Consider the following 21,881-nt stretch of genomic DNA (forward strand, 5'->3'; position numbering starts at 1 on the left):
ACATTTTACATCATCTATTAGGGATGCATAGGGCAATATTGTCCTCTAGTCTTTAACTTTGGGAAGCAGAAACAAATCATCTAAATGTTACCAAACAAGAAACAAAAACCTGCAGAATGCTTAAGAGAATGGAGATTATTTTGCTTTGCTGTTTTGTTGTTAGTTTTGAAAAATGAACAGACGTTTGAACGCTTTCAAAAAACAGGAGTACAAGACTGGAGTAAAGGCTTTGATAATATGGCCCATAATGCATTAGTAAAGTGCGAAAGCCTGTTTGGTTTTTTTTTTTTACAATTTTCATGCCCGTGCCTCCTCATACTTTGCCATGCTTTTACAATGGTACACTGTACATCAATCGTCTTTTATAAGGTTATAAACCTAATTCCAAAGCAATTGCTAAACCTGAACCGCTGACTGCATGATTCAAGGCTGAACTTTGCACTTCCTGTTTATGTTGCTAAGGCCCTGTCGCTGTGCACTTTTGTTTTATGACTTTAAAAAGTTGTGTCCGGGCCTGTACTGTCTACTGCAGAGTCAATAAAGGGTATTTCTCTATTTAAACTCCACCGCTACCACAGTTCTGCAAGCTTTTGTGACATGCCTAATCCCAGGATTAAGTCCTCCCTGTAAAACGCCATTGTTGACTTTTTGCCCTCTCTCTCTCTCGGTTAATGTGCTGCTGGCTTCAATCACAGCCAGCATAAGAGGAACATTTCAATATCTCTGTTGCTGAAGCCGTCTACTCCATAGTGTGCACATGGAAAGATTAGTGTTCAGTTGAATATGTTAGAGTAAAGAAGGGCGTGTTCATCTTCAGAAATGTACTTTGGGAAGGGGTGAAGGCAAGTCCCACAACACACTTGCTTAATCAACCAGAACAGTAAGCCACAGCGCATGTCTTTGATTGGCCACCAAACACTAGAACCAATCTTTTTAAAATATTCTTACCATTTGTAATCACCCTTTGAAAAGTTTCCCACACTAAAAGCATATCGACATGTAATAAAGCACAGTAAAAAAGTAAGGTATGGTAAAGCATATTAATAGTAAACTATGGTAAATGCATAGCATAACCAATGGGAAAAGCATGGGAAAACTACAAAAATACTGTGGTAGACTTTTACCAGCAGGAATAATACAGAGACAGGGAATTAATATCTACTGCTGTTTATATAATTAAAATAATGGGGCACTGCAGCTTTAAGAGGTTGAAGGGTTGAAGGGGTGTTTTCTAGCTACATTGTTATGGCATTTAATTTCTTGCATACTTTATATCCTATTATGCATGTTCTCTATTTCTGCTTCGATCTGGGACTTTTTTCCTTGAATAGTTAGCAAGCACGGGAACTAATGATCGAAGCAGAAACTACAAGAGATAATGATCCTGTTATCATCCCCCTGTCATTGCATGCCGTTTGCAATCTGTCAGCATAGTTCTAATTGCCATACTGAAATACATACCAAATATTGCTGGGCTTTCTTTTTTTTTTTTGTAAGTCTATGTTAAGGTTTCGGCTGCTTTTCAGGTTGTGTGCCAAAGACACATGGAATGTAATCTCACCCAAAGTGATATTAGTTAGTACCATCAGCAGTGCATCAAAAGCTGCAGCTGATTCTACACTGTGGTTTATCTAGCCTATATCTATGGCAGGCAATTTAAGATCAGCTCCCGGTCCCGGGATTAGGCAATAGGAACAACTCGGGATGATAGCGAGCATCATAAAGTAAGGGGGCAGCCAAAAAAATAGAAAGGTTAAGCCGCTTTATATTTGGAATGTCGATGGTCTATTATCCACTTCAGTTGTCCGTCTGCAGCAGAGCGAATATGATGGCAGTGTGCAGTAGAGTGTGTTAGGTACAGATTCCTAATGCTCGTTCACGCGATAAAACTAATGGTACTGTTATCCAGTTTTTTTTTTGGCATCATGATTCATGAAGCCACTGTACCTGTAACTCATTTACTTGTATGGTATTTAACTGTGGGGCTTATTCTGCTATGACTGAACTAATTATCATAACCATTAGCTGATACACAACGTGATGATTTTTTTCACCACAATTATTGTCACCTTAGAAGACATTAGATCAGTAGCACGCCTATCTAAATAGAGCCAGGAACCTTTTAATTACAGTTCTTTGGAGAAAATAAGGTTTTTTTTAAAAGACCTTATTTTTCCAGTGCAGTATTCTTTTATAAAATAATGTATCATTGAGCCTGGCCACTTTTTTTGTTTTGGATTTGGCATCACCCTGAATTAGGCTGACCATGTGGTGTGACATGAGGCCCCTGCAGAGTTATAAAGCTGTGGGGACAACACAATTACAAACCAGGATTGGGGAAAGGCAAACATCTTGAAAGAGACGTGATAGTGGATCCAATGCAGAGCATGTGCCACAGTAGCAAGGTTAGTCATGCTGGCACGCAGCTGCAAGACATAGTCATCAGAGTGCATCAGCAATGGCAAAATGAAGGGAAGTCTATGTCACATTGTGTGCCTCTGGGCAAATGGCACCCAACCTCAATATCAAACACAGTGGCCAGTTGCATAAAACACCTTAAGTTTTGCAGAAAGCTGCTTAACACATTTAAGTCAGTACCCTAGTTAAGGAAAAATTTATCCTTCAGTGTTGCACTTAAACATAATACTCCAGGTTTTCTTTTTTTTATGCAACCAGCCCCAGGTCCTAATAAAGTTTGCAAGCGGTGTATTTGTGTGTGGGACATGTCTCCCTAAATAATGCTGTTAAAACATTTGCCTACAGCAAACATCATTTCTATATCCCTGAAATTGCCAGTAGTGTGAGCCCTCATTGTGGTTTCCTGGAAAATGTGTGTGTTCAGTGTAATTATAGAGGCTACTCTGACCTAACGAGCCCAGGCACAGATGAAGTCAAGGAGGGAAACCAATCATTTTGAAAGAATTTACAGTACAGGATAATGTACTGTACTGTGAATGTGTGAAATGCAGGGTGTGGCTCTTGAATTAACATTCCTCCCTCTGCTGTGCCAGGATGAGACTGTGTGAACAAGCCTTTTTCATACACTTGATATACGTACTCCCAACAGCTCAGAGGAAAAGATTGGCTCCGGCACCTGCATGCAAGGTGTAAATTGCATCATAAGACTTATCTTAATGTTTTCAGCTAGTTCTCAGATCATCTGGAACTTCAAACACTTAATCCTAGGTGAACAAACTTCAACGAACGTAACTTTGTCGAAACATTTGTTTATCGAAACATCACTGTTGTGTTTTTACCAACCTTACCAACCCTCTCCCCACACGCTGCTGTGAAAAATGTGATCTGAAATTAAAATGAGTAACTATGGGATTTCATAAGAGGGCATGCTATCGTTTATTTTACAGGTATTGTTTTTAGAAATTGTATGAGGGAGTTTATTGGGGTGATCTTCCTTGAAAGACTCAAGTGAACGCCAGTAGATTAGTACAATAGCACAGAACACCAAAGAAGACAGTTTGTCGAGAAATGGGTTTACCTAAACTTGGAATCGGATTACTGATCATTCTAAAATCAATTACACTTTTCCACTGGCCCTAGACCCCTAGCCCTCACAGAATGGGCAGTTTTCCACTGACTATTTAAACTGAAACTCTGGCCTCACAACACATCTGAATCTGGAGAAGGAGAGACAAGTACATTTCAGTTGTATTCAGTAATATATGAACCATAACCTCTGCCATTCTCAATTCAGACAGAGCACCTCTCAATACCACGCCGAGCAGCTCAGTTGTCCAGTGGAAAAGAAACGGTATTAGGATTAGATTACAGGGTCTGAGTGTATGATTTACATTGATGTAGGCGCTGGCTGAAATGCTTCTCTTCTTAGTTTTTGAAGTTACGGATGATATAGAAAATGTTATTGTATTTTCTTTTATAGTATAAAAGATCATTTCCTCCAGCTGTATCCACATGCAACACTATGACATGATACTATATTGTTTTTGACTTGATATGGTGCAACTGAGTTGAAAAGAAAACATCACAACAACAGCCATGGAGACAGTCACAGAAGAGATCACAGTAAAAATAAAAAAATGTCAAGCTTTCATCAAACATCCCAGAACGAAAAGCAATAAATAAATAGACAAAACAATTTCAGTAAAGTTATGGTGTTTAATAAATTGCCTATGTTATTGAAACAGACCCTGATTAGGCTAATCTTGGATAACCTTACCTAAAATAACACTAGGGAGTCAAAGACGAGCACTAATCTAGGTCTGTGAAACCAGCTGTATATATTGCACCGAACCTTTTATGCCTTCCACTCCTCAGTGATTTTATCTATTTCTAATGCCAGTTTCTGCAGGCTCACTACCTCTACAAGTACATACATTTAACCTGAGGCTGAAGAAAGCACATATATCATAATATAACTTTGGCAGGAGGATGAAAATCGAGGCACTCCCTCTTGCGACTAAGCCCGTGGGTGGTGGGAAGAACCATCTCCTTGGCAGTTCTACATTAACCCTTTAAGTGCCGGCCTGCTGTACTGCCACAGAAATACTACAGTCATTTTCTTGTTTTATTTTGTTGGTAATACACTGCTGTGCACTAGATGGTGCTAGTACTTACTAACATAACTATAGATGATCTAGCCTGCATTATCTGTGTCTGTGGAAGACAACTAGAACTGAAGAGCAGCTCCAGCATTTATCCAGCAAACATATACAAACAATAAATAAACAATAAATTTTTATGGCTAGGCTGACACCTTGTGGTAAAACATGATTCTGCAGTCATTACCATTTTTTTTTTTTACCAAATGTTTTAATCTTCTACTTCATATAATATTTATATATTCCGATGACATATACATTCTAGAAAATAAACTGCAATGCATAATATGTTGGTAAGTAACGTGTACATTAATACCGCGGAACTGCAGGATTGCACCAACAGTGATACCCAATTTCATCGCTATGCTCCAGCATGCATAGGCTGGCTGTGTACTGAGAACAATCTGAACTTGCACTAATTCATTGTTATTAACAGTAAGGGTCATGTTTTCCAGCAAGTGTGCATTAGCAACTAAATCACTGCGACTATTGCGTGTGCTGTCGGTCACGTGGGCTAACTGCATTAATTCTGAAGGGAGGCTATACGTATCTGTTTCAGTGCATTTCACTGTGTCTTTGTTACTATTTAGTTTATATTGATTTTTTTTTTTTTTTTTTAAATCATGCTTTTATTTCAATACAACAATTTAACCAAAGCACAAACCTGTCGCTCTCTAGTATCTATTAGTAGTAGTCGTAGTAGTATTTGTGCGTATTGATTAAACAACGCATTGCTATACAACCCTCCATTTAAAAAGATTTGGATTAATGTACAAAAATGGTAAAAGAAAAAAAGAGCGTTCTGATCGACTAGCACGCTGCTAGTGAGTGGCACAGATTAGTATTGATCTTCTGAGAAGGGTTGAGTCTAAGGTTCCTATTAGATCATGTCCAACCACTGCGGTCCTAACTGAAACCTCACCCTGCCCACTCCAGAGCTTCTTTCCTTGATGGGAAGTTTGAAACTCTCCTCGACTTTGTGACAGTGCTATAACTTCTGGAGGATCTGTCGCTCTCTGATTGGCCAATGCGGGAATGGTCTTTATATTAACTTCACCTATATTTTGAACGGGGGGTAATTAAAAAGACAGAATGTATTCAGTTTCACATCCAGTAACTGAATTGTAAAAGCAAAAATCATTGGGTGTTGACCACTATAAAACTATCTTTGCCACACTCTGTGTTTACGACCTGCTGTCGGCCCAGGTCTCCTAGGAACAGGCCCTGTGGTTTGGCGGCTTCTGATTGGCTAAGCGCTGCAGGGCGAAAGGTACCCTGTTGTGCTGACGCTACGCTCGTTTTGAAGATGGCGGCTGCAGGAGTGTGCTTGAGAAGCGGGCTCGGTTCTGCAGAGTCTGGTTCCACTGGCCGGAGGTTCTGTGGAGCTCGGCACCGGTTTCACAAGCTAGGGGCAAACTTCCATCTCGTCCTTCTCCTGGTTCTGGCGACGTTGCACGGAGCGCTTGCCGATGGCAGGACTCTGGTGCTGCTGGACAACGTCAACATTAAGGACACACATTCAGTCTTCTTCCGCAGCCTCGCCGGTAAGGAAACGTTTTAGGGAACGGGCGATGAAACTTAGAAGTAAAATGTGCAAAAATACATTGAATTTGTTTATTTCAAATCCATTTTGAAAACTAATGTAATGGATACGTCCTTAAGTAACATGTACTGGAAAACAAGCAAACAAATGAATCACTACTGTCTAATGTAATAGACTACCAGTGTACAGACGTCATTACATGGATTTTTTTTTTTATAACGCAAATAGGTGCAGAAACAGTAATAAATACTACAACAATCGGTTGTATTTTATGAAACCATGAAGAAAGTCACGAATATTATATACTTAAATGTTCAAATTACTGGTCACGAACTATTTAAAACTTTTGCAGACCGAGGATTTGATCTATCGTTCAAGACTGCTGATGATCCTGGTCTCTCTCTTATTAAATATGGACAGTTCCTGTATGAACATCTCATCATCTTTTCCCCCTCTGTTGAAGGTAAGCATTCCCTGCAGCTGGGATTCTCCCTTGGTAGACAGTCAGGCTGTGTTTGACAGACGCAGGATGAAATTGGGTGATTCTGTGCATGGGTAATGTGGCACACGTTTCTTGGTTGCTCATTCTCATTTTACCTTTACTCCCTGCCTAGACATAGAGGCATATATGGGTGTGTTGCTCAGTTGAGTTTCCACCTCTTTTGATGGAGTGTTGATTTTGGGATAGCCTGCGTGTAGCTGAAGTTGTATCAGATCTAGCCACAGAAATGTTGAGATCATTTTTACCCCAAGGTCATGCATGATATGTAGTAAAATGTAATTGTGGCTGTTGTCTCGTGTGCATTTAACATGGCATGTGACAATGAGTGGCTGGATTCGGGGAGGTAATACAGAGTAGCTCAGTTATGAAATGTGCACTGAAGATTTTAAGTTTCTTTTCATTAGTGAGATAATGTGACAAGTCACCTGGAATTTTAACACCATTTCTTGTGCTTGCAGATTTTGGTGGAAACATAAATGTGGAGACCATCACTGCCTTCATTGATGGAGGAGGAAATGTCCTTGTTGCTGCCAGTTCAGACATTGGTAAGTGCTATATGAGTCTGTGCCTCGTGCTGCATCAGAAGGGCATTGCCTCTATCACAAATATTAGAATATGGTCCTACAGAGTTGGCTTGGTGAACTTGGACTGATGTTTCCTTCTCTTTTCCTGATAGGTGATCCTCTCAGGGAGCTGGGCAGTGAGTGTGGGATTGAGTTTGATGAAGAGAAAACTGCCGTCATTGACCATCACAACTATGATATCTCTGACCCCGGAGAGGTGAGGGGCTGAGTGTACAGTAAAACATAGATGTGGCGACAAACAAAGCATTACGTTTCAGGGCTCCGGGTAGAGTTTCATAGAAACCAGAGGGAACTGAATTCCACACTTGGAACCATCGCTTTTCTTGAAGAGTCTCGGTTATTTGAATAACTGGTTGTTAACCCTAATTTTCTGGCTAATTTATCTCTAGTTTCACGCCCACAACCTTATAAACAGAGCCAGCTGATTTGTCGTATTAGTATATTAAAATGCTATTAATTTTTTTTTCCCCCCCCCATCACAGCACACCCTGATCGTAGCAGACCCAGAGAGCCTGATGAAGACTCCCACCATTACTGGACCACCTACTGGGAAACCCATCCTGTTCAAGGGGGTTGGGTGAGTGCATGTGTGCTGGGGTTGCTTTTTGAAATGCTGACATTGTTGCTAAAGGCATGGCTTCAATGCTAAGCACCTACAGTACAGAGCATAGCTTAGCAGTTCGAGATTTTCTAGGCTTTAGTACAAGCATAATTAGACACATCTGTAACCTGTAAAGAGACTGTTGGCTAGTTTGATAGCCCTAGGTAAAGCAGTCCAAGAATACTGGTCTTTTAGGAAAATACTAGTTGCAGTGGTTGACTTGCATGTCAAGCGAATGCTTAATAAATAAGGCATCTTCAGGAATAAGTCGGGTTTCTAGAAAATCATTTGATTTTGTGTTTTAGTCTGTTTTAAAAGTGTACATGGTTGACTGCTGACAGCTCATCCATGTGTGTCCTTTTTGCTTTAGCATGGTGGCAGACCCAGATAATCCTCTTGTGTTGGATATCCTAACTGGCTCATCAACCGCCTACTCCTACTTCCCTGACCGACCAATCACACAGGTAACTACGCAACGTGATTAAACATTTCTTTGCAGTAACGTGTGATATTTTATTTGGGAGAATATCGCCATAGTTTTAAAATAAGGAGATGTTGTACAGGTTTTACTTTAGGATGATGAGAATGATGATGTAACAATAAACCCAATGAAAATGTCATGCAAAAAAAAAAAAGCGCTGATGGACTACTTTGCAGTATCCTCATGCGGTTGGAAAGAACAACCTCCTGATCGCTGGCCTTCAAGCACGCAACAACGCCCGCGTCGTCTTCAGCGGCTCCCTGGATTTCTTCAGTGATGCCTTCTTCAGCTCAGCTGTGCAGAAGGCCACGCCGGGCTCTGAGAGGTACTTTTCAAATTTAGTTTCAGTATGGTTTTGTGGGGTTTGCTGAGCAGATGACCCACCCTTTCCTTTGTGAATTTCCAGGCATGCCCAGAATGGGAACCTGGAGCTGGCAGTGGCCCTGTCGCGCTGGGTGTTCAAGGAGGAAGGAGTGCTGCGAGTGGGGGCTGTCTCTCACCACCCTGTCGGGGAGACCACACCCCCCAGTGCCTACACCATCACCGACCTTGTGGTGAGTGCCTTTTTACAGCACAAAAATTGGAGATTATATTGAATGGAATGCAACGACTGTTGGCTCTAAGTAAATTTGACAGTGGATAATGTGAATGAGTTGCCTTCAATCACTTCTATAACCAGGGGTCTGGGTTCTGTCAGACACGGATGATAACAGTAAGAACAGTGTAACTTATCTATACTTTCTTTTACCATCTCTCTACAGGAGTACAGCATTGTGATTGAGAAGCTGTCTGAAGGGAAATGGGTCCCCTTTGATGGAGATGATATCCAGCTGGAGTTTGTCCGAATCGATCCTTTCGTCAGGACCTACCTCAAGAAGAAAGGTAGGAAATGGCTTTGATTGCTGTGGGTCTCTTTCAGTAGGGTTATAGTCTGGCTGCTTTGAAAATCTAAGTATGAACTGTGACAATTAGCCTAAGTCATTGTGAAAATATTATTACTAGCAAGTGGAGAACATTACAGATCAGTTATTAATTACTCTCAATTCCTGATGATTATTGCCTGGTTAGATGCATAGTCCCTACTATTGTCTGCCTTGTTTTCATAGGTGGGAAGTACAGTGTACAGTTCAAGCTCCCCGATGTCTATGGGGTCTTCCAGTTTAAAGTGGATTACAACAGACTGGGATACACTCACCTCTACTCCTCAACACAGGTAAACAGCACATGGGACTGGTCTTGTCTGTACTGCTTAAAGTGCTGAAGGAGCCCCAGTAGCTGTATGAATTAACCTGGGTTGTGACTCTTAGACTTCTCTACTGTGGCACTCTCTTCAGGTGATATTGGAGAATACTAAAGACCTGTTGATTTTCAGTAGCTTTTCTCGGTTATACTGGAAGGTTTTTTTTTTTTTTTTTTCCTTGTGCTGTATAAAAGGTGTAATGTCCCATCCGGTTTTAAATATATTTATTTTTCAATATATTTTTAGAAGGTTGATAAGTCGATTAATAGTCACTAAACATATGATACTGTTGGTACCTCCCGTTGAATGTTACGATGATACGAAAACAAAATGAAATGAAAGGCAATTCCATTTTTGTATGCTTTTCTTTGTGTTTGGAGCTGTGCTAGAGCTTGTGCATTCATAACCGTTTACTAGGAGGTAGTGGGAGTTCATCTAGAGTACCGAAGTGACAAGCAGATTGCAAGAGAAAAACATGTGCCCTTGCAGCTAAGACTAAGAGGATGTGATAATCACCCACTCACTTGTTGGATGCTGCAGCTTTTTGTAAGTATGAAAAGTGATATTCCAGTCTCTAATTGCCTTCACTCTTCCTTCAGGTGTCAGTGCGCCCCCTGCAGCACACCCAGTACGAGCGCTTCATCCCCTCAGCCTTTCCATACTATGCCAGCGTCTTCTCTATGATGGGCGGCCTCTTCATCTTCAGCATTGTCTTCCTGCACATGAAAGAGAAGGAGAAATCCGAGTAGTGCCTGGATGCAGAGATTCGGAGGGGCAGTGGGTGCACTGGTTCCCATCCCCTCTTGCAGCTGCACTGAGGAATCGGTAGTGGCTAGTAAGTGTCATGGGGAGGAACAGCAAAACCTTGCAATTGCTAGCCGCTACTGTGCTCACTCTGCGCAATGAGCGGTGGAATCGACTTCATAGTTGGGCTGTTTTCAACAAGAAATACAGGCTGCTTCTGCTTCAACTTGTGTTTTCTTGGAGGATCTCTTTAATTCTTTGGGGAGGGTTGGGATTAATCACGATCAGCAATATTGTTTAGGTGTAAATTCTGTTAATGTGGGATATTAAGTTCAGGGTTCTCCCTATGCTCTATGTTGGTGGATGCATTCCATGTAAAAGGGCCTGTTTGAAAAGTAGACCTCTTTCCCTGGCATGGGGAAATGCTTGTTAAGGCTGAAGCAGCTTGTAATGAGCACTGCAGTTTGTTTTAAAATTTTTTTTTTTTTTTTTTTTTTTTTTTGATATATAACACTGAGGAATTGGAGAAATTCATAACTTACAAATGAGGATAATAATAAAAAAGACAGCTGTGATTAAAGAAGTTTTTGTAAATTGTTTGGATTTTTTTTTAACACTGTATGAGCCCACATTTTTTTTTTTTTTTTTTTTTTTTTTTTTCCCTGTCCATTTTAAATAAGAACAAATAAATGTTGACATTCCTTGAACTTGTATCAATTTCTTTGCACAGAGCTGAAAATTCCAGCAGAGTTGGGTATAGGAACACATCTATACTGGGTTATTTTTAAAAAAGAACTTAGTCGACAGGGAAGGATTATCCTCAGACATAGCATAGCTGTTACTCAAAAGTGGGGTGGATGAAACATGGAAGCTTAAAATTAATAATAGCCTGCCCAGATTTGCTACAGCCAAGTGATTTATCATTTTTTCATTGAAATAGTGTTTTTAAGATGCGTTATAATTTAATTCAATTTCTAATCAAACGGTCAACTAGTAGTAAAATAACTCATAATAATGGCCATTCAACCTTTGCCATCAACAGCGCGTAAATGACGTTATACCCCCGCCGCACCGAACACACGTCAGTCACAACTCTTTCCGGTTACTGAAACCGGGCTTTCATTTCATTTCGTTTGCGGCAGTGTGGCGTGGGAGGGGAGGTATTTTCCGGCTGCCGTAGAGCAGGTTGTGTTGAGTGGGGGAGTCACGAAGAACCGCAGAAGAAAAACAAAACACAAAACTTCATTTATTTTCGCTCCAAAGGCAGATCGGTTGGGTTTGTGAATCTGCCCGGTGTCGCGATGTTGGTGACGGTGTTCTGTGTGCGTAGAGACCGCTCGGAAATCACCTTTTCCCTGGAGGTTTCGGCGGAGCTAGAGCTTCGGGATTTCGTGGCGCTGTGTGAGCTAGAGTCGGGAATCCCAGCCTCGGAGATACAGGTGAGATTTTTAATTTGTTTATAAATAAAGTATGCTTGGCTGTGGACATGTTTAACGAGCAATACTAGACAATGGAACCACCGCCTACACAGCAAGATAGAGGAAATGACTGTATTGTTATGGAAGAATAACCAGTTCTTTGGACAGGATGTATAACACGAGAGAGAGAGAGAATCGCGAATTTAACTTTATTTCCAGTGCATGTTTGAATGGGAAGCGCGGCCTTTCATTAGTCAAAGCGTTTGCGTTTCGTACCCGAGCACACCCCACACTCCTTTTGTACAGAAGAAGCCCGATAAATCTGACACGCGTTATACAAATAACATAGCAATTTCTGATGTAGGGCTGTCTGTATCATTCATTGCACCTCGGGCCAAGCTTAACACGTTTTGATACTGTCCAATGAATCCCGAGATTATGAGCCCACCGCACTGTGATCTACAGTGAGCTGGATTCATAACTTGGCCCAAGGGCTGTAAGTGTTGAGGTTACTGTCAGATATATTATTATTATTTTAAACATTGAATTTATAACTGATGGAATTAAAGCAGCTCATTTCCTACAAGGACTTATATATATATATGTGTGTGTGTGTGTGTGTATATATATAATGTTTTATATTGGAGCAAGAATATAAACCAATGTATGAAGTATTTGTTTTTAGATTGATTGGGTGCTGCAAGACCCAGCCCTTGGCAGGGTTCTAGTGGCCTCACATTTTGCAATCCCTACTATGTCTTTAACGTGTTGGCATTTTGTTTTTCAAATTTTATCCTAAAATAGTTTTGGTGTCGGTTTCAGTTTTCTGTCGTTTAGCCTCTTGCTGTCCGTGCAGTGCTGGGTGCCGCCCCTCTCACATGGGAGGGGAGGTTACTTGCTGTCATATTGCTATTCCTGCCTAAACAGAAGGACATTTCTCAGTTCCTGTAGATAACTAGGAGATTTCTTTTTAAGGGTACACAGAGATGCATGTGCTTGTTGTATGCTGAATGATGGTTTGATCCCCATGGTTTTAGATCACCTTGGCTGAGCAGCCCCTGTCGAACCCTCAGCTTGCTCTGGCATCGTACGGATTGAAGGATGGTGACGTGGTGGTGCTGCGGCAGGAGGAGCGACGGCCTCCCACGCAGCCGCAGTTTCCAAGTATGCTGTGTTTTCTTCTCTGGGACACAGACAGATAAAAGCAGGCCCTGAAAGATTCATTGCAAGAATGCAAAAGAGAATCCCATTTCATAGCAGTTTTGACTACTTAAGCTTAATCAGTCACACTATAGCAGGTTTTACTGTGAACTGGCTGACTAAGCTCCCAGTAAAACATGGAATGGCTCAAACTGATATGCAATGGGAATCTTCGTAATCTTTCATCCCAGTGTTGCTGCAGCTCTGTTAAGGATCCATACTATTAAAGAGAATGAAATAATATTGTTGAGTTTTTTGCTGTGTTGTTGATATTCATTGATTCGTGGTGTTTGTTTTATAGACCTGCCTCGAATTGATTTCAGCTCCATCAGTGTGCCAGGGACTTCTGCTTTACAGCCATCACCACAACGGCAGCGTCAACGACAGCAGCAGCAGCAGGAACAGTCTCCTCTCCCTCCCCCACCTCCCTCTCTGAACCCTAGCTCCAGCTCCAGCTCCTCTCAACAGGGTTTGGACGACCCTGCGCTATTGAGAGACATGCTGTTGGCCAACCCTCACGAGCTGTCGCTGCTGAAGGAGAGGAACCCGCCCCTGGCTGAGGCGCTACTCAGTGGAGATTTGGGTGTGTTCCTTCCTAACACCGCTTTTAATAGTCTAAATATGGATAGTGTTTTACTGAGTACATTTGAGAGAGTACTTTTATAATCAGACCAGGTCTTCACTCAAGAAGTTTTTAACTACTGTCAAGGGAAGGCAATGTTTTTGCTATGTGCAGGGACAATGTGGAGATTGTGGAGTGTGCTGTGTACAACGTAGACCCAGTCCCCATCCCCTCCTCAAGCCTGTCCTGTTTCCTTCTCCACAGAGCGGTTCACAAAGGTGCTTCTGGAGCAGCAGCAGGAGAGAGCACGCAGAGAGCAGGAGAGGATCCGACTCCTGACTGCAGACCCCTTCGACCTGGAGGCACAAGCCAAGATAGAGGAGGACATCAGGTACTGAGAGACCTCAGAGCTCACGGGTCAGACAGGGCAGAGCGCTCCTTAAGACACCTAAAGTAAGACATCAGTGAGCTGTATCGGGGTATAACTCTTACTCACTTGCCAGTATTGCAGATTCAGCATTAAGATTGTGACCAAACACTAACACAGTCAGTAGCTCTGCCCAACTTCACCTTGAGGATAGCACTTTGTTCCATCAACCCCTTCATCTACAGAAATCCACTAGATTGTTGTCACCTATAGAATTGCATAGTATTTTATTTATGGTATTGGTATAGTTATTGACAGATTTATAGACAACTGTGATTTTTTTTTTTTTTTTTTAAAGCATGCACAAATCTATAGGAAGCCCTCAATTTCACACTTTACCTCTTAAAATATGATCTTACTGGGGCAGTGCCTTTGCATATAGGCAAGGATATTCTCTATGCCCAAGTGATTCCATTCCCAAATTGGATTTTCCTAGAATCTACTTCTTCCTCGTTGTCTTGTATCTTCAGACTGTATTAGGAGGTTTTGTCTCGTCGGTAATTGTCCACCGTGTTTGCTTCAGGCAGCACAACATTGAAGAGAACATGACTTTTGCTATGGAAGAGGCCCCAGAGAGCTTCGGCCAGGTCGTGATGCTCTACATCAACTGCAAGGTCAACGGGCACCCAGTCAAAGCCTTTGTGGACTCGGGTATGTTTACTTTTAAGAGCAAAAGATCTGTCCAGATGTCCAGTCATATGGTGATTTTGTGGGTATTTGTTCTACCTGTGGTGACACTTTCAATGTGAGACTTACAACAAACTGCAAATGCTGGATTAATTATTGAATGCTTGTTGTCATGTCTCCTCCCCTGGCAGGTGCCCAGATGACCATCATGAGCCAGGCGTGTGCTGAGCGGTGTAACATCATGCGTCTGGTGGACCGGCGATGGGCGGGGATCGCCAAGGGAGTGGGCACACAGAAAATCATTGGCAGAGTCCATCTAGGTGTGTGTGTGTCTGTCTCTGTCTGTCTGTTTGTCTGTCTACATTGTGACTTCTATTTGCATTAGAAGTTGATACGTTTGGCTGATTTGTAGTTCTGTAGGGTCACCAAACAAATATACTTGGCAGAACCGTCTCACCTGGATTTCTATAACAGTGTTTGACAACACCTTTCCTCTAAAATGGAAGCTGTCTGTTTTGCATTAATGTTTGATGTTTGGGTTCAGCTCAGGTTCAGATAGAGGGAGATTTCCTGCCCTGTTCCTTCTCGATTCTAGAAGACCAGCCCATGGATATGCTTCTGGGACTTGACATGCTGAAGCGCCATCAGGTGAGGGAAGAATGAAGTTTGAACAAAAAAAGAGATCTGTTTTAAGGAGAGACACTACTGCCATTGGTTTAGCCCTCAATCCAATGTATTTCCTTAGTCATTCCGTTTTTATAACATGTATAATCCTCTTTCATTTATCTATTTACTTATTCAAAAAGTACAAAAGATGTGTGATCTGCTGGAGAATTCACATTTGAGTTTTGCAAATACACAGAGAACCAATGAAATTGTGATGAAATTTAGCTCTTTATTCTTAATCAGAATCTGGGAATATTGGGAGAAGTCACACTCGCTTTATTGCATCTACATAGTGCCTTCATTACACTGAAGCCTAATGTGCTGTAGTAGTACACAGATGAAAAGCCTGTGGGCTCCATTCACAAAACTTTAACTCATGGGTTATTTAAAGAAAGTTTTCTTTTGTAATAAAGTCAAGTTTCATATTCCTGAAATTGTTCTGGGCTTATTGATGGTTTTGTTAACAACCGCAAAGAACAGTTTCATGAATATCAAACCTTTCTCTTAAAAACAAACTTTGAAAAGACATTCTTTTAAATGACACAGGTTAAAGCTGTGTGACCAGAGCACTATATCTGCCAAACCACTCGTGCATTGCCTTAGTGCAATTTCACAACTCTGTTATAACCCATAAATACAAGGCCCCCTTTTGTAAGTGGCCCTGGCCCCTGTGTGCTCCTCTGCAGTGTTCGATAGACTTGAAGAAGAACGTTGTGCTGATTGGCACCACAGGCTCAGAGACCCGCTTTCTGCCTGAGTCCGAGCTGCCAGATTGTGCCCGTCTGGCGTATGGACCAGGCAGAGAGGACACCCAGCCAGACGAGATCGCTGACAGGGAGCTGGCTGAAGCGCTGGAAAGATCCGTCCAGGAGTCTGGTAGGAACACTCTAACAAAGACACAGCCGACAACTTCCGTTTCACAGCAGTTTGAGCTGCTGGGGCCCTGCTTTGAAAATGTATCATTTGTTGTCATGAACTAAGTGATCAGTATCAGAAATGGCTAGCCCAGTGTTCAAGCTTTTTGAGATAGACCTCATCGCTGCAAAAAATCAAAGATTTGTCTGTGTAGCCAATGTTACATTTCCTTTTGAATGGCGGTAGACCAGCTTTTACTTCAATAATACTTTGTTTCCATTGTTCGGTATTTGCTTGCTATGTTCAGGGAACACTCTGTAGTTTGTTTTTGAGACCATAACTTTTTTTCACCTCTACAATACACAAAGAATGATTTGAAGAGTTTTTATAATTTTTATTATGAACAATGGATGCTTAGTATTGGTTGCATGTGGTCTCTACAAAATGCATGGTGTGGCTCCTAATGTTCAGGTGTTTATACTAAAACCTGTTCAAACCTAAAGTGACTCAAACCAATGTGGGATTGGGGGCTCATTTTTCCTTGGGATTTAAAAAAAGGAAATCTGTTTTTACTATCCCAACTCTACCTTCATTGTACCTCTCCCTTGTTTTACATTATAGCTCTTATGCCAGAATGGGTGTAGTGTAGATAGCCAATATATATATATAGATCCTATATATATATATATATATATATATATATATATATATATATATAATATACACACACACATTACAATACAAGTCTTGAGTTTATAGTGTTCAGTTTACAGCAGGATCATGTCTGCCCTATCATCAGGGATGCACACTGGTATAACTCAGCCATACTTAATCCCAAATCTCTTCTAACCTGTGGTTACATTGCTTAAAATGGCTATACAGCACAGATGTGACAACAGCTTTCAACACCTGCTTTAATTCTTAAAGGATCCCAATATTTACATAGTATTTGTTAAAAATAGCACCATGGCCAACCATACATAGGTACCATATACTACTAGGGCTAATCAGGGTCTATAGGAGTATGCTGTGTGCATGAATCCTGAAGTATGCAAAGAAATGTTTTTGAACCAGCCAGCTGGTGCCTGAATATAGTGGCAACAATCAGTTACTAGGTCCAGGATGCACTGTGCAAACACAAAGACAGTAACTGAAAACATGTGGAGGTATGCAGACTGAGCCCCTTTCTAGCTTGAACAACCACGCTAAAGCCCTGGAGCTGGGTCCCTCTGTGAATACACGCTGCATGCCTTGTGACTGCTAACAGAGTTTGCTTTTGTTTGGTTTTTTTTGTTTTAATTTTATTTCCTAATCCGAACAGAACATCAGAAACACTGATGCATGTTGTGTGCGTGCTACAGCTGGAGAGGGCCCACCAAGCAGGTATTTGTTGCTTTATATGCCGTTTTAAGTAGCTATAGACTGTTGGCGTTATTCATATTTTGATTTGCTTGTAAACCTGCACTGTCGGATATCAATATCTGCCGTTCATTTTCATGAAGTCCTCCGGCCCATCAGTCTTGACATAAGGGGTTATTTTTTTAAAACTTGGTAACTTGAAGTAAATAAGTTTCTATTAATAACTCCTTGAATAAAACAAATTACACATTGTGCAAATTACTTGGAACATTAGTTTAACTACAAATACAAAAAGAAAGCAGATGTATACAATTAAAAAATGTGTATTTACTACCATACATAGTTTTGAAAATGACCATCTTAGTGTCAGTCTTTCAAGGGAAGCTTCTATGGAAATTTCATTTTTGTCTTTTTGTGTGTGTGTGTTATCAATTAAGTTGTGCTGCCATGTGATTGATTACCTCCTTGTGTTGATGCTGAATCACTGGGATCCTTTAAGACCCAACTTGACAAAGTTTCGAGATCAATCAGCTACTAGGAAACAGACCAGCATATATGGGCTGAATGGCCTCCTCCTTGTTCGTTCCGTTTCTTATGTATTGTAAAAAATACTTTCTTGGTTAGTAGAGAGAGCAGTGTTGATTCCATACGTTATAGATATACTAATCAAAATGGATGCTCAGTAGGGAGTAAAATATAAGGATGCATTTTTGTAAAGTTTATATAGTGTTACAGCTTAATTATGCATCGGTATGTATTCCCAGTAAATGAGTCAGGGAGCGGATCTGAAAACACCTATGATAGTCATTGACTTAACTTCTTTTAAACTATTATTGTTTCAGAAAAAGAAGATGGGAAAACTACCTCACCAGAATCCCCTCCATTCCCATCCCGACCCCCCTGTCTTCTCCCCAACTGTCCCTCAGGATACCCTCCCCCCGCCTTTCAGCCAAATAGCCAAGTCCTCGATCGATCAGCTTCAGCCCCAGCCTCCTTGCCTCCCCACAAATCCACTGTAAGCTCCCAGCCCCAGATCGTGAGCTCCAGTCCAACAGCAAAGGAATGCCAACCCTCCCCAGATGACTCCCAGTTTCAGGGTCTCTCTGAAAACCTCTATGCAGCCACTGATCCTAATGCTGACTTCAAAGAGAAGCACACAGCAAGCTGCACAGGCCAGAACAGTTTCCAAGATCAGATTCACAAGCTGAGTCCTCCTGCTATTCATCCCCAAACGTCTGGCACTTCAGACTGTGTCGCAGGGCAGGGCTTTGGCTTAGACATTGGGCCTCCAGAACAAAGCCCTTCTTTGGAAAACGTGTCACCGAAATTTCAAGAGTCCCCGGCTCGAAATGTTGACCATTTACCTCCAGAGCGCTCAGGCTTGGCTAGGGGACTTCCTGCAGATCTCAAGTCCCAGGACATGCCTGTCAGCGACCTGGGAACAGATCTGCCAAATGAGTCCACTGTCAGCCTTCCATACGAGCCTGATTTCCAGAGCTGTGTCTCTTTGGACTCTCAACACCAAACCACTGCACAAGCAGGGATTGATTCTGATGACAAAGATCCAAAAATTCAGCAGTCAGGGATGGCCCTTGGATGTAAGTTTGGGGCGGGTGAAGTAACTCTTGCCAAGAACTGCCAAGGTTCTGCTGAGAACTTTGCAAGCTACGAGCAGAGAACTGAGACCATTTCAGGAGAGCTAGAAACAGAAATCAACAGAGGTCCCAGTAGCCCTGGAACTCAGCTGGAAAACACAGAAATGGAGCTGGAGATGACCTACCCTGAGCAACCCGACCTTGACCACAAAGATTCTGGGTTGGAATTAAATGCACCGGAGTGTCTGTCTAATTTGACCCTACCTAACACTCAGTCTGAAGACATGGGCTGCAGTGATTTGGTGGAGGACAGCTCTGCTGATGCTCAAGACTTAATGGAGAGTCTACCGACTTCTTTACCTGAGAGAAATCAGCCAGAGGGCAGCATGTTTTCTGAGGAAAGTGGTCCATCTCTTGCGGCCGCCCTGCTGGAGCTTCATGAACTTTTGGTTGCCAACCGCCAAGCCTCCCACTCCCTCGTATCAGAGATGAAAACAGATTTGCAGAGGGAGGACGCAGAGGGGATGAATGTGTCCGACTCAAGCTGCTCCGTGGGAAGTACAGAGCGAGTAAGTGAGGTGACAACTGACACAGAGGGAGTGATTGCCAAAACTGATGGCACTGAATTCCCTTGTTCCTTCTCTATAGAAACACCTACTGAGGTAGAACTGGAGCCCTCAAACAGAAGCCAACAAACGGATGTCCCAGAAAAGGACGATCACGCATTGGATTCACTGGCAGACTGTGCTTCGTCAGGCCCAACCTTGGATATCCTGCCTGAAAGAGCTGAACAGGAAGTGCCCCCTTCTGAAGGCCATGCTCATAGAATACCACCAGAGGGCAGGCAGGAAAGGGGAGTTGCAGATGGAAGAGCTGCTGTACTGGTAAACCCGGAGGCTGAGATGGAAGTGCCATTGAGCTCTGATTTCGGTCTGCCAGTCTCAAGAGCTCCAGGACACCAAGACGCACCACTTCCAACCATGGAGGCGAGTCCTTTTGGACATTCTTCTTCCAGCTCTTCTCTCCCAGGGCCCACAGCCTCCTTTCCGGCCGGCCAGATCGAGAGGATTACAAATGCTGGCTTTACAGTGCAGGAAGCAGTGAAGGCCCTGGAGCAATTCCATGGAAATGCTGAACTGGCCCTCCTTGTTTTGCTATCTCGGGGCATCGTGGTACCCATTTAATCCACCCAGAATGGGTGCCCTGGGACAACCCCACTGCTGCAGTGAGCCTAAACCTCCCAAAGGATCACAGCCAACCTTTTCCAAATGAGACACTGACCATGCAGAGAGCCACCCCTATTGAGAAATAACACATGAATGCAACTTCAGATGCATCAGAAGCTTGCCACTTCTTGACCAGTCAGAAGTTTACTCTGTTGCATCTTAAGTGTTAGCTGCTATTTAACATTTTTCTTCTTGGGTCATCTTCATTGTGTGTTTAGCCAGTTGCATTTAAGAGGGAGGGGAAGGGATCTGTTACAGTTTTTCATGTGGGAAAGGCCGAAGGGACCCTAGATCAAGTTGTTAGGGTTACTCCGTCTGGAATTCACAGTCATGTGTACTTTGATGTCATGCTTCCCATATAAACTGAATGATTGGAAAATGTCAAGGAAGTGGGACTACACACTTGGTGCTGACATCACAGCTGGCTTTACAGAGAATGTGCCATCTGGACACTAGACATAACGATTGCCATTGAAGTGGAGGAGCATGTAAAGCATACATTACGACCACAGCTTTCCAAAGGGCTGCACATTGTGTATCGTGTCCATTCAGCATTATAACTCAGGCTTCATCTGTCCTATAAATCAGGATTAGTGTCATTTTACGCGAAATTGCTTGATCCAATTTTGTGTTTTTTTTTTTCTTTCATTCAGTTTCTTTTTAAGGTATTGGTTCATCAATCAGACCATTTTAATCCTCGCTATGATCTTGTATACATGACAAAATAAAATTGGTTCTTTTATATTTTAAACCATCTTGTGTTTTTCATTTGTCAGCATAAAAACAAACAAACAAACAAAAAAACACCTATGATAACTTCTGTGTGGCTGGTGCTGGGATTATAACTAAATTGATTTCAAGTTTCACACTCCTTTAGATACAAATATCTTTACATTGTCAACACCGCAGCCTGATTGATTAAATACATCTGTTATAAGGATGTATTCTTTTTTTAAATTTTATTGTTTGGGTTAAACATTTTAATGACTCCAACATTCTATTTAATCACTGGGAGTAAACATTCTTTGAACAGTACATGAAATAATAACTCATAATTGGGTAGGTGCCACTTAGTGGATATGGCTATTTGAACTGGTCCAATAATAAATATACCCAGCTGAAGGCTCCCTACAAGGAAAATGGAAGATAAAATAGTAAATAGTTAATTTCACCCCTAGTAAAATCTCAAGATAGCACACTTCTTTAATGTCTGCTTTATTTCATGATTGGGGTTTAGGAAGGCAGTTCTAAGTGTGAGTTGCCACATAATACCATTCTAAAAGGAGTTTAAAACATTGCATATGAATAGAAGACTTGCACTCACCAGAGATGAAAAAAAAATCCTTTCAGGTCTTTGTGTGCAAAACGAGCATGTGTCAGTTTATTTTTCCAGTTAATTGATGCCTAATCGTTTTGTTTCAAATTTGTGACATAGTAGCATTACAAGTGATGAGGGGTCACAGGAGAGCAGACTTAAAAAGCTTTGTTAACCCCGATATACCCTACATGCTGTATTGTTACTTATTTTAACAACCAAATGTGTAGGAACTATAAGTAAGAAGTTAAATAAACTGAATACAATGATAGAAGTAGTTACTGCACACAATGTGATGCTAGAGCAGGACCTGGAAGACACCACAGACCAGCAGTGTTCATGTTCATCTCTGGTTTAGC

The 21,881-nt window shown here is 41.8% G+C and overlaps 2 protein-coding genes across 3 annotated transcripts; both read left to right on the forward strand.

Annotated features, from left to right (window-relative positions):
• The first annotated feature begins 5,866 nt into the window (after positions 1-5,866).
• On the forward strand, positions 5,867-10,364 carry LOC121329231 (dolichyl-diphosphooligosaccharide--protein glycosyltransferase 48 kDa subunit). Its single transcript, XM_041274710.1, has 11 exons — positions 5,867-6,121; positions 6,473-6,583; positions 7,081-7,167; positions 7,299-7,402; positions 7,689-7,783; positions 8,178-8,271; positions 8,465-8,613; positions 8,695-8,842; positions 9,050-9,170; positions 9,395-9,501; positions 10,128-10,364. Exons 1-11 carry the CDS (start codon positions 5,884-5,886, stop codon positions 10,275-10,277), a joined length of 1,404 nt encoding a protein of 467 aa, XP_041130644.1. The 5' UTR covers positions 5,867-5,883; the 3' UTR covers positions 10,278-10,364.
• Positions 10,365-11,409: 1,045 nt separating this feature from the next.
• LOC121328717 (protein DDI1 homolog 2-like) lies at positions 11,410-20,958 on the forward strand. 2 transcript variants are annotated; one of them, XM_041273714.1, is made up of 9 exons: positions 11,410-11,711; positions 12,728-12,854; positions 13,192-13,473; positions 13,717-13,843; positions 14,403-14,530; positions 14,698-14,826; positions 15,051-15,154; positions 15,859-16,048; positions 17,349-17,410. In XM_041273714.1, exons 1-9 carry the CDS (start codon positions 11,574-11,576, stop codon positions 17,363-17,365), a joined length of 1,242 nt encoding a protein of 413 aa, XP_041129648.1. In that variant the 5' UTR covers positions 11,410-11,573; the 3' UTR covers positions 17,366-17,410. The 2 variants fall into 2 exon arrangements, with proteins under 2 accessions (XP_041129648.1, XP_041129647.1); XM_041273713.1 differs by lacking the exon at positions 17,349-17,410 and adding an exon at positions 18,229-20,958 and having other exon boundaries at positions 11,411-11,711.
• The last annotated feature ends 923 nt before the right edge of the window (positions 20,959-21,881 follow it).

Source organism: Polyodon spathula, chromosome 16, assembly GCF_017654505.1.
Source record: "Polyodon spathula isolate WHYD16114869_AA chromosome 16, ASM1765450v1, whole genome shotgun sequence".
NCBI lineage: Eukaryota > Metazoa > Chordata > Actinopteri > Acipenseriformes > Polyodontidae > Polyodon > Polyodon spathula.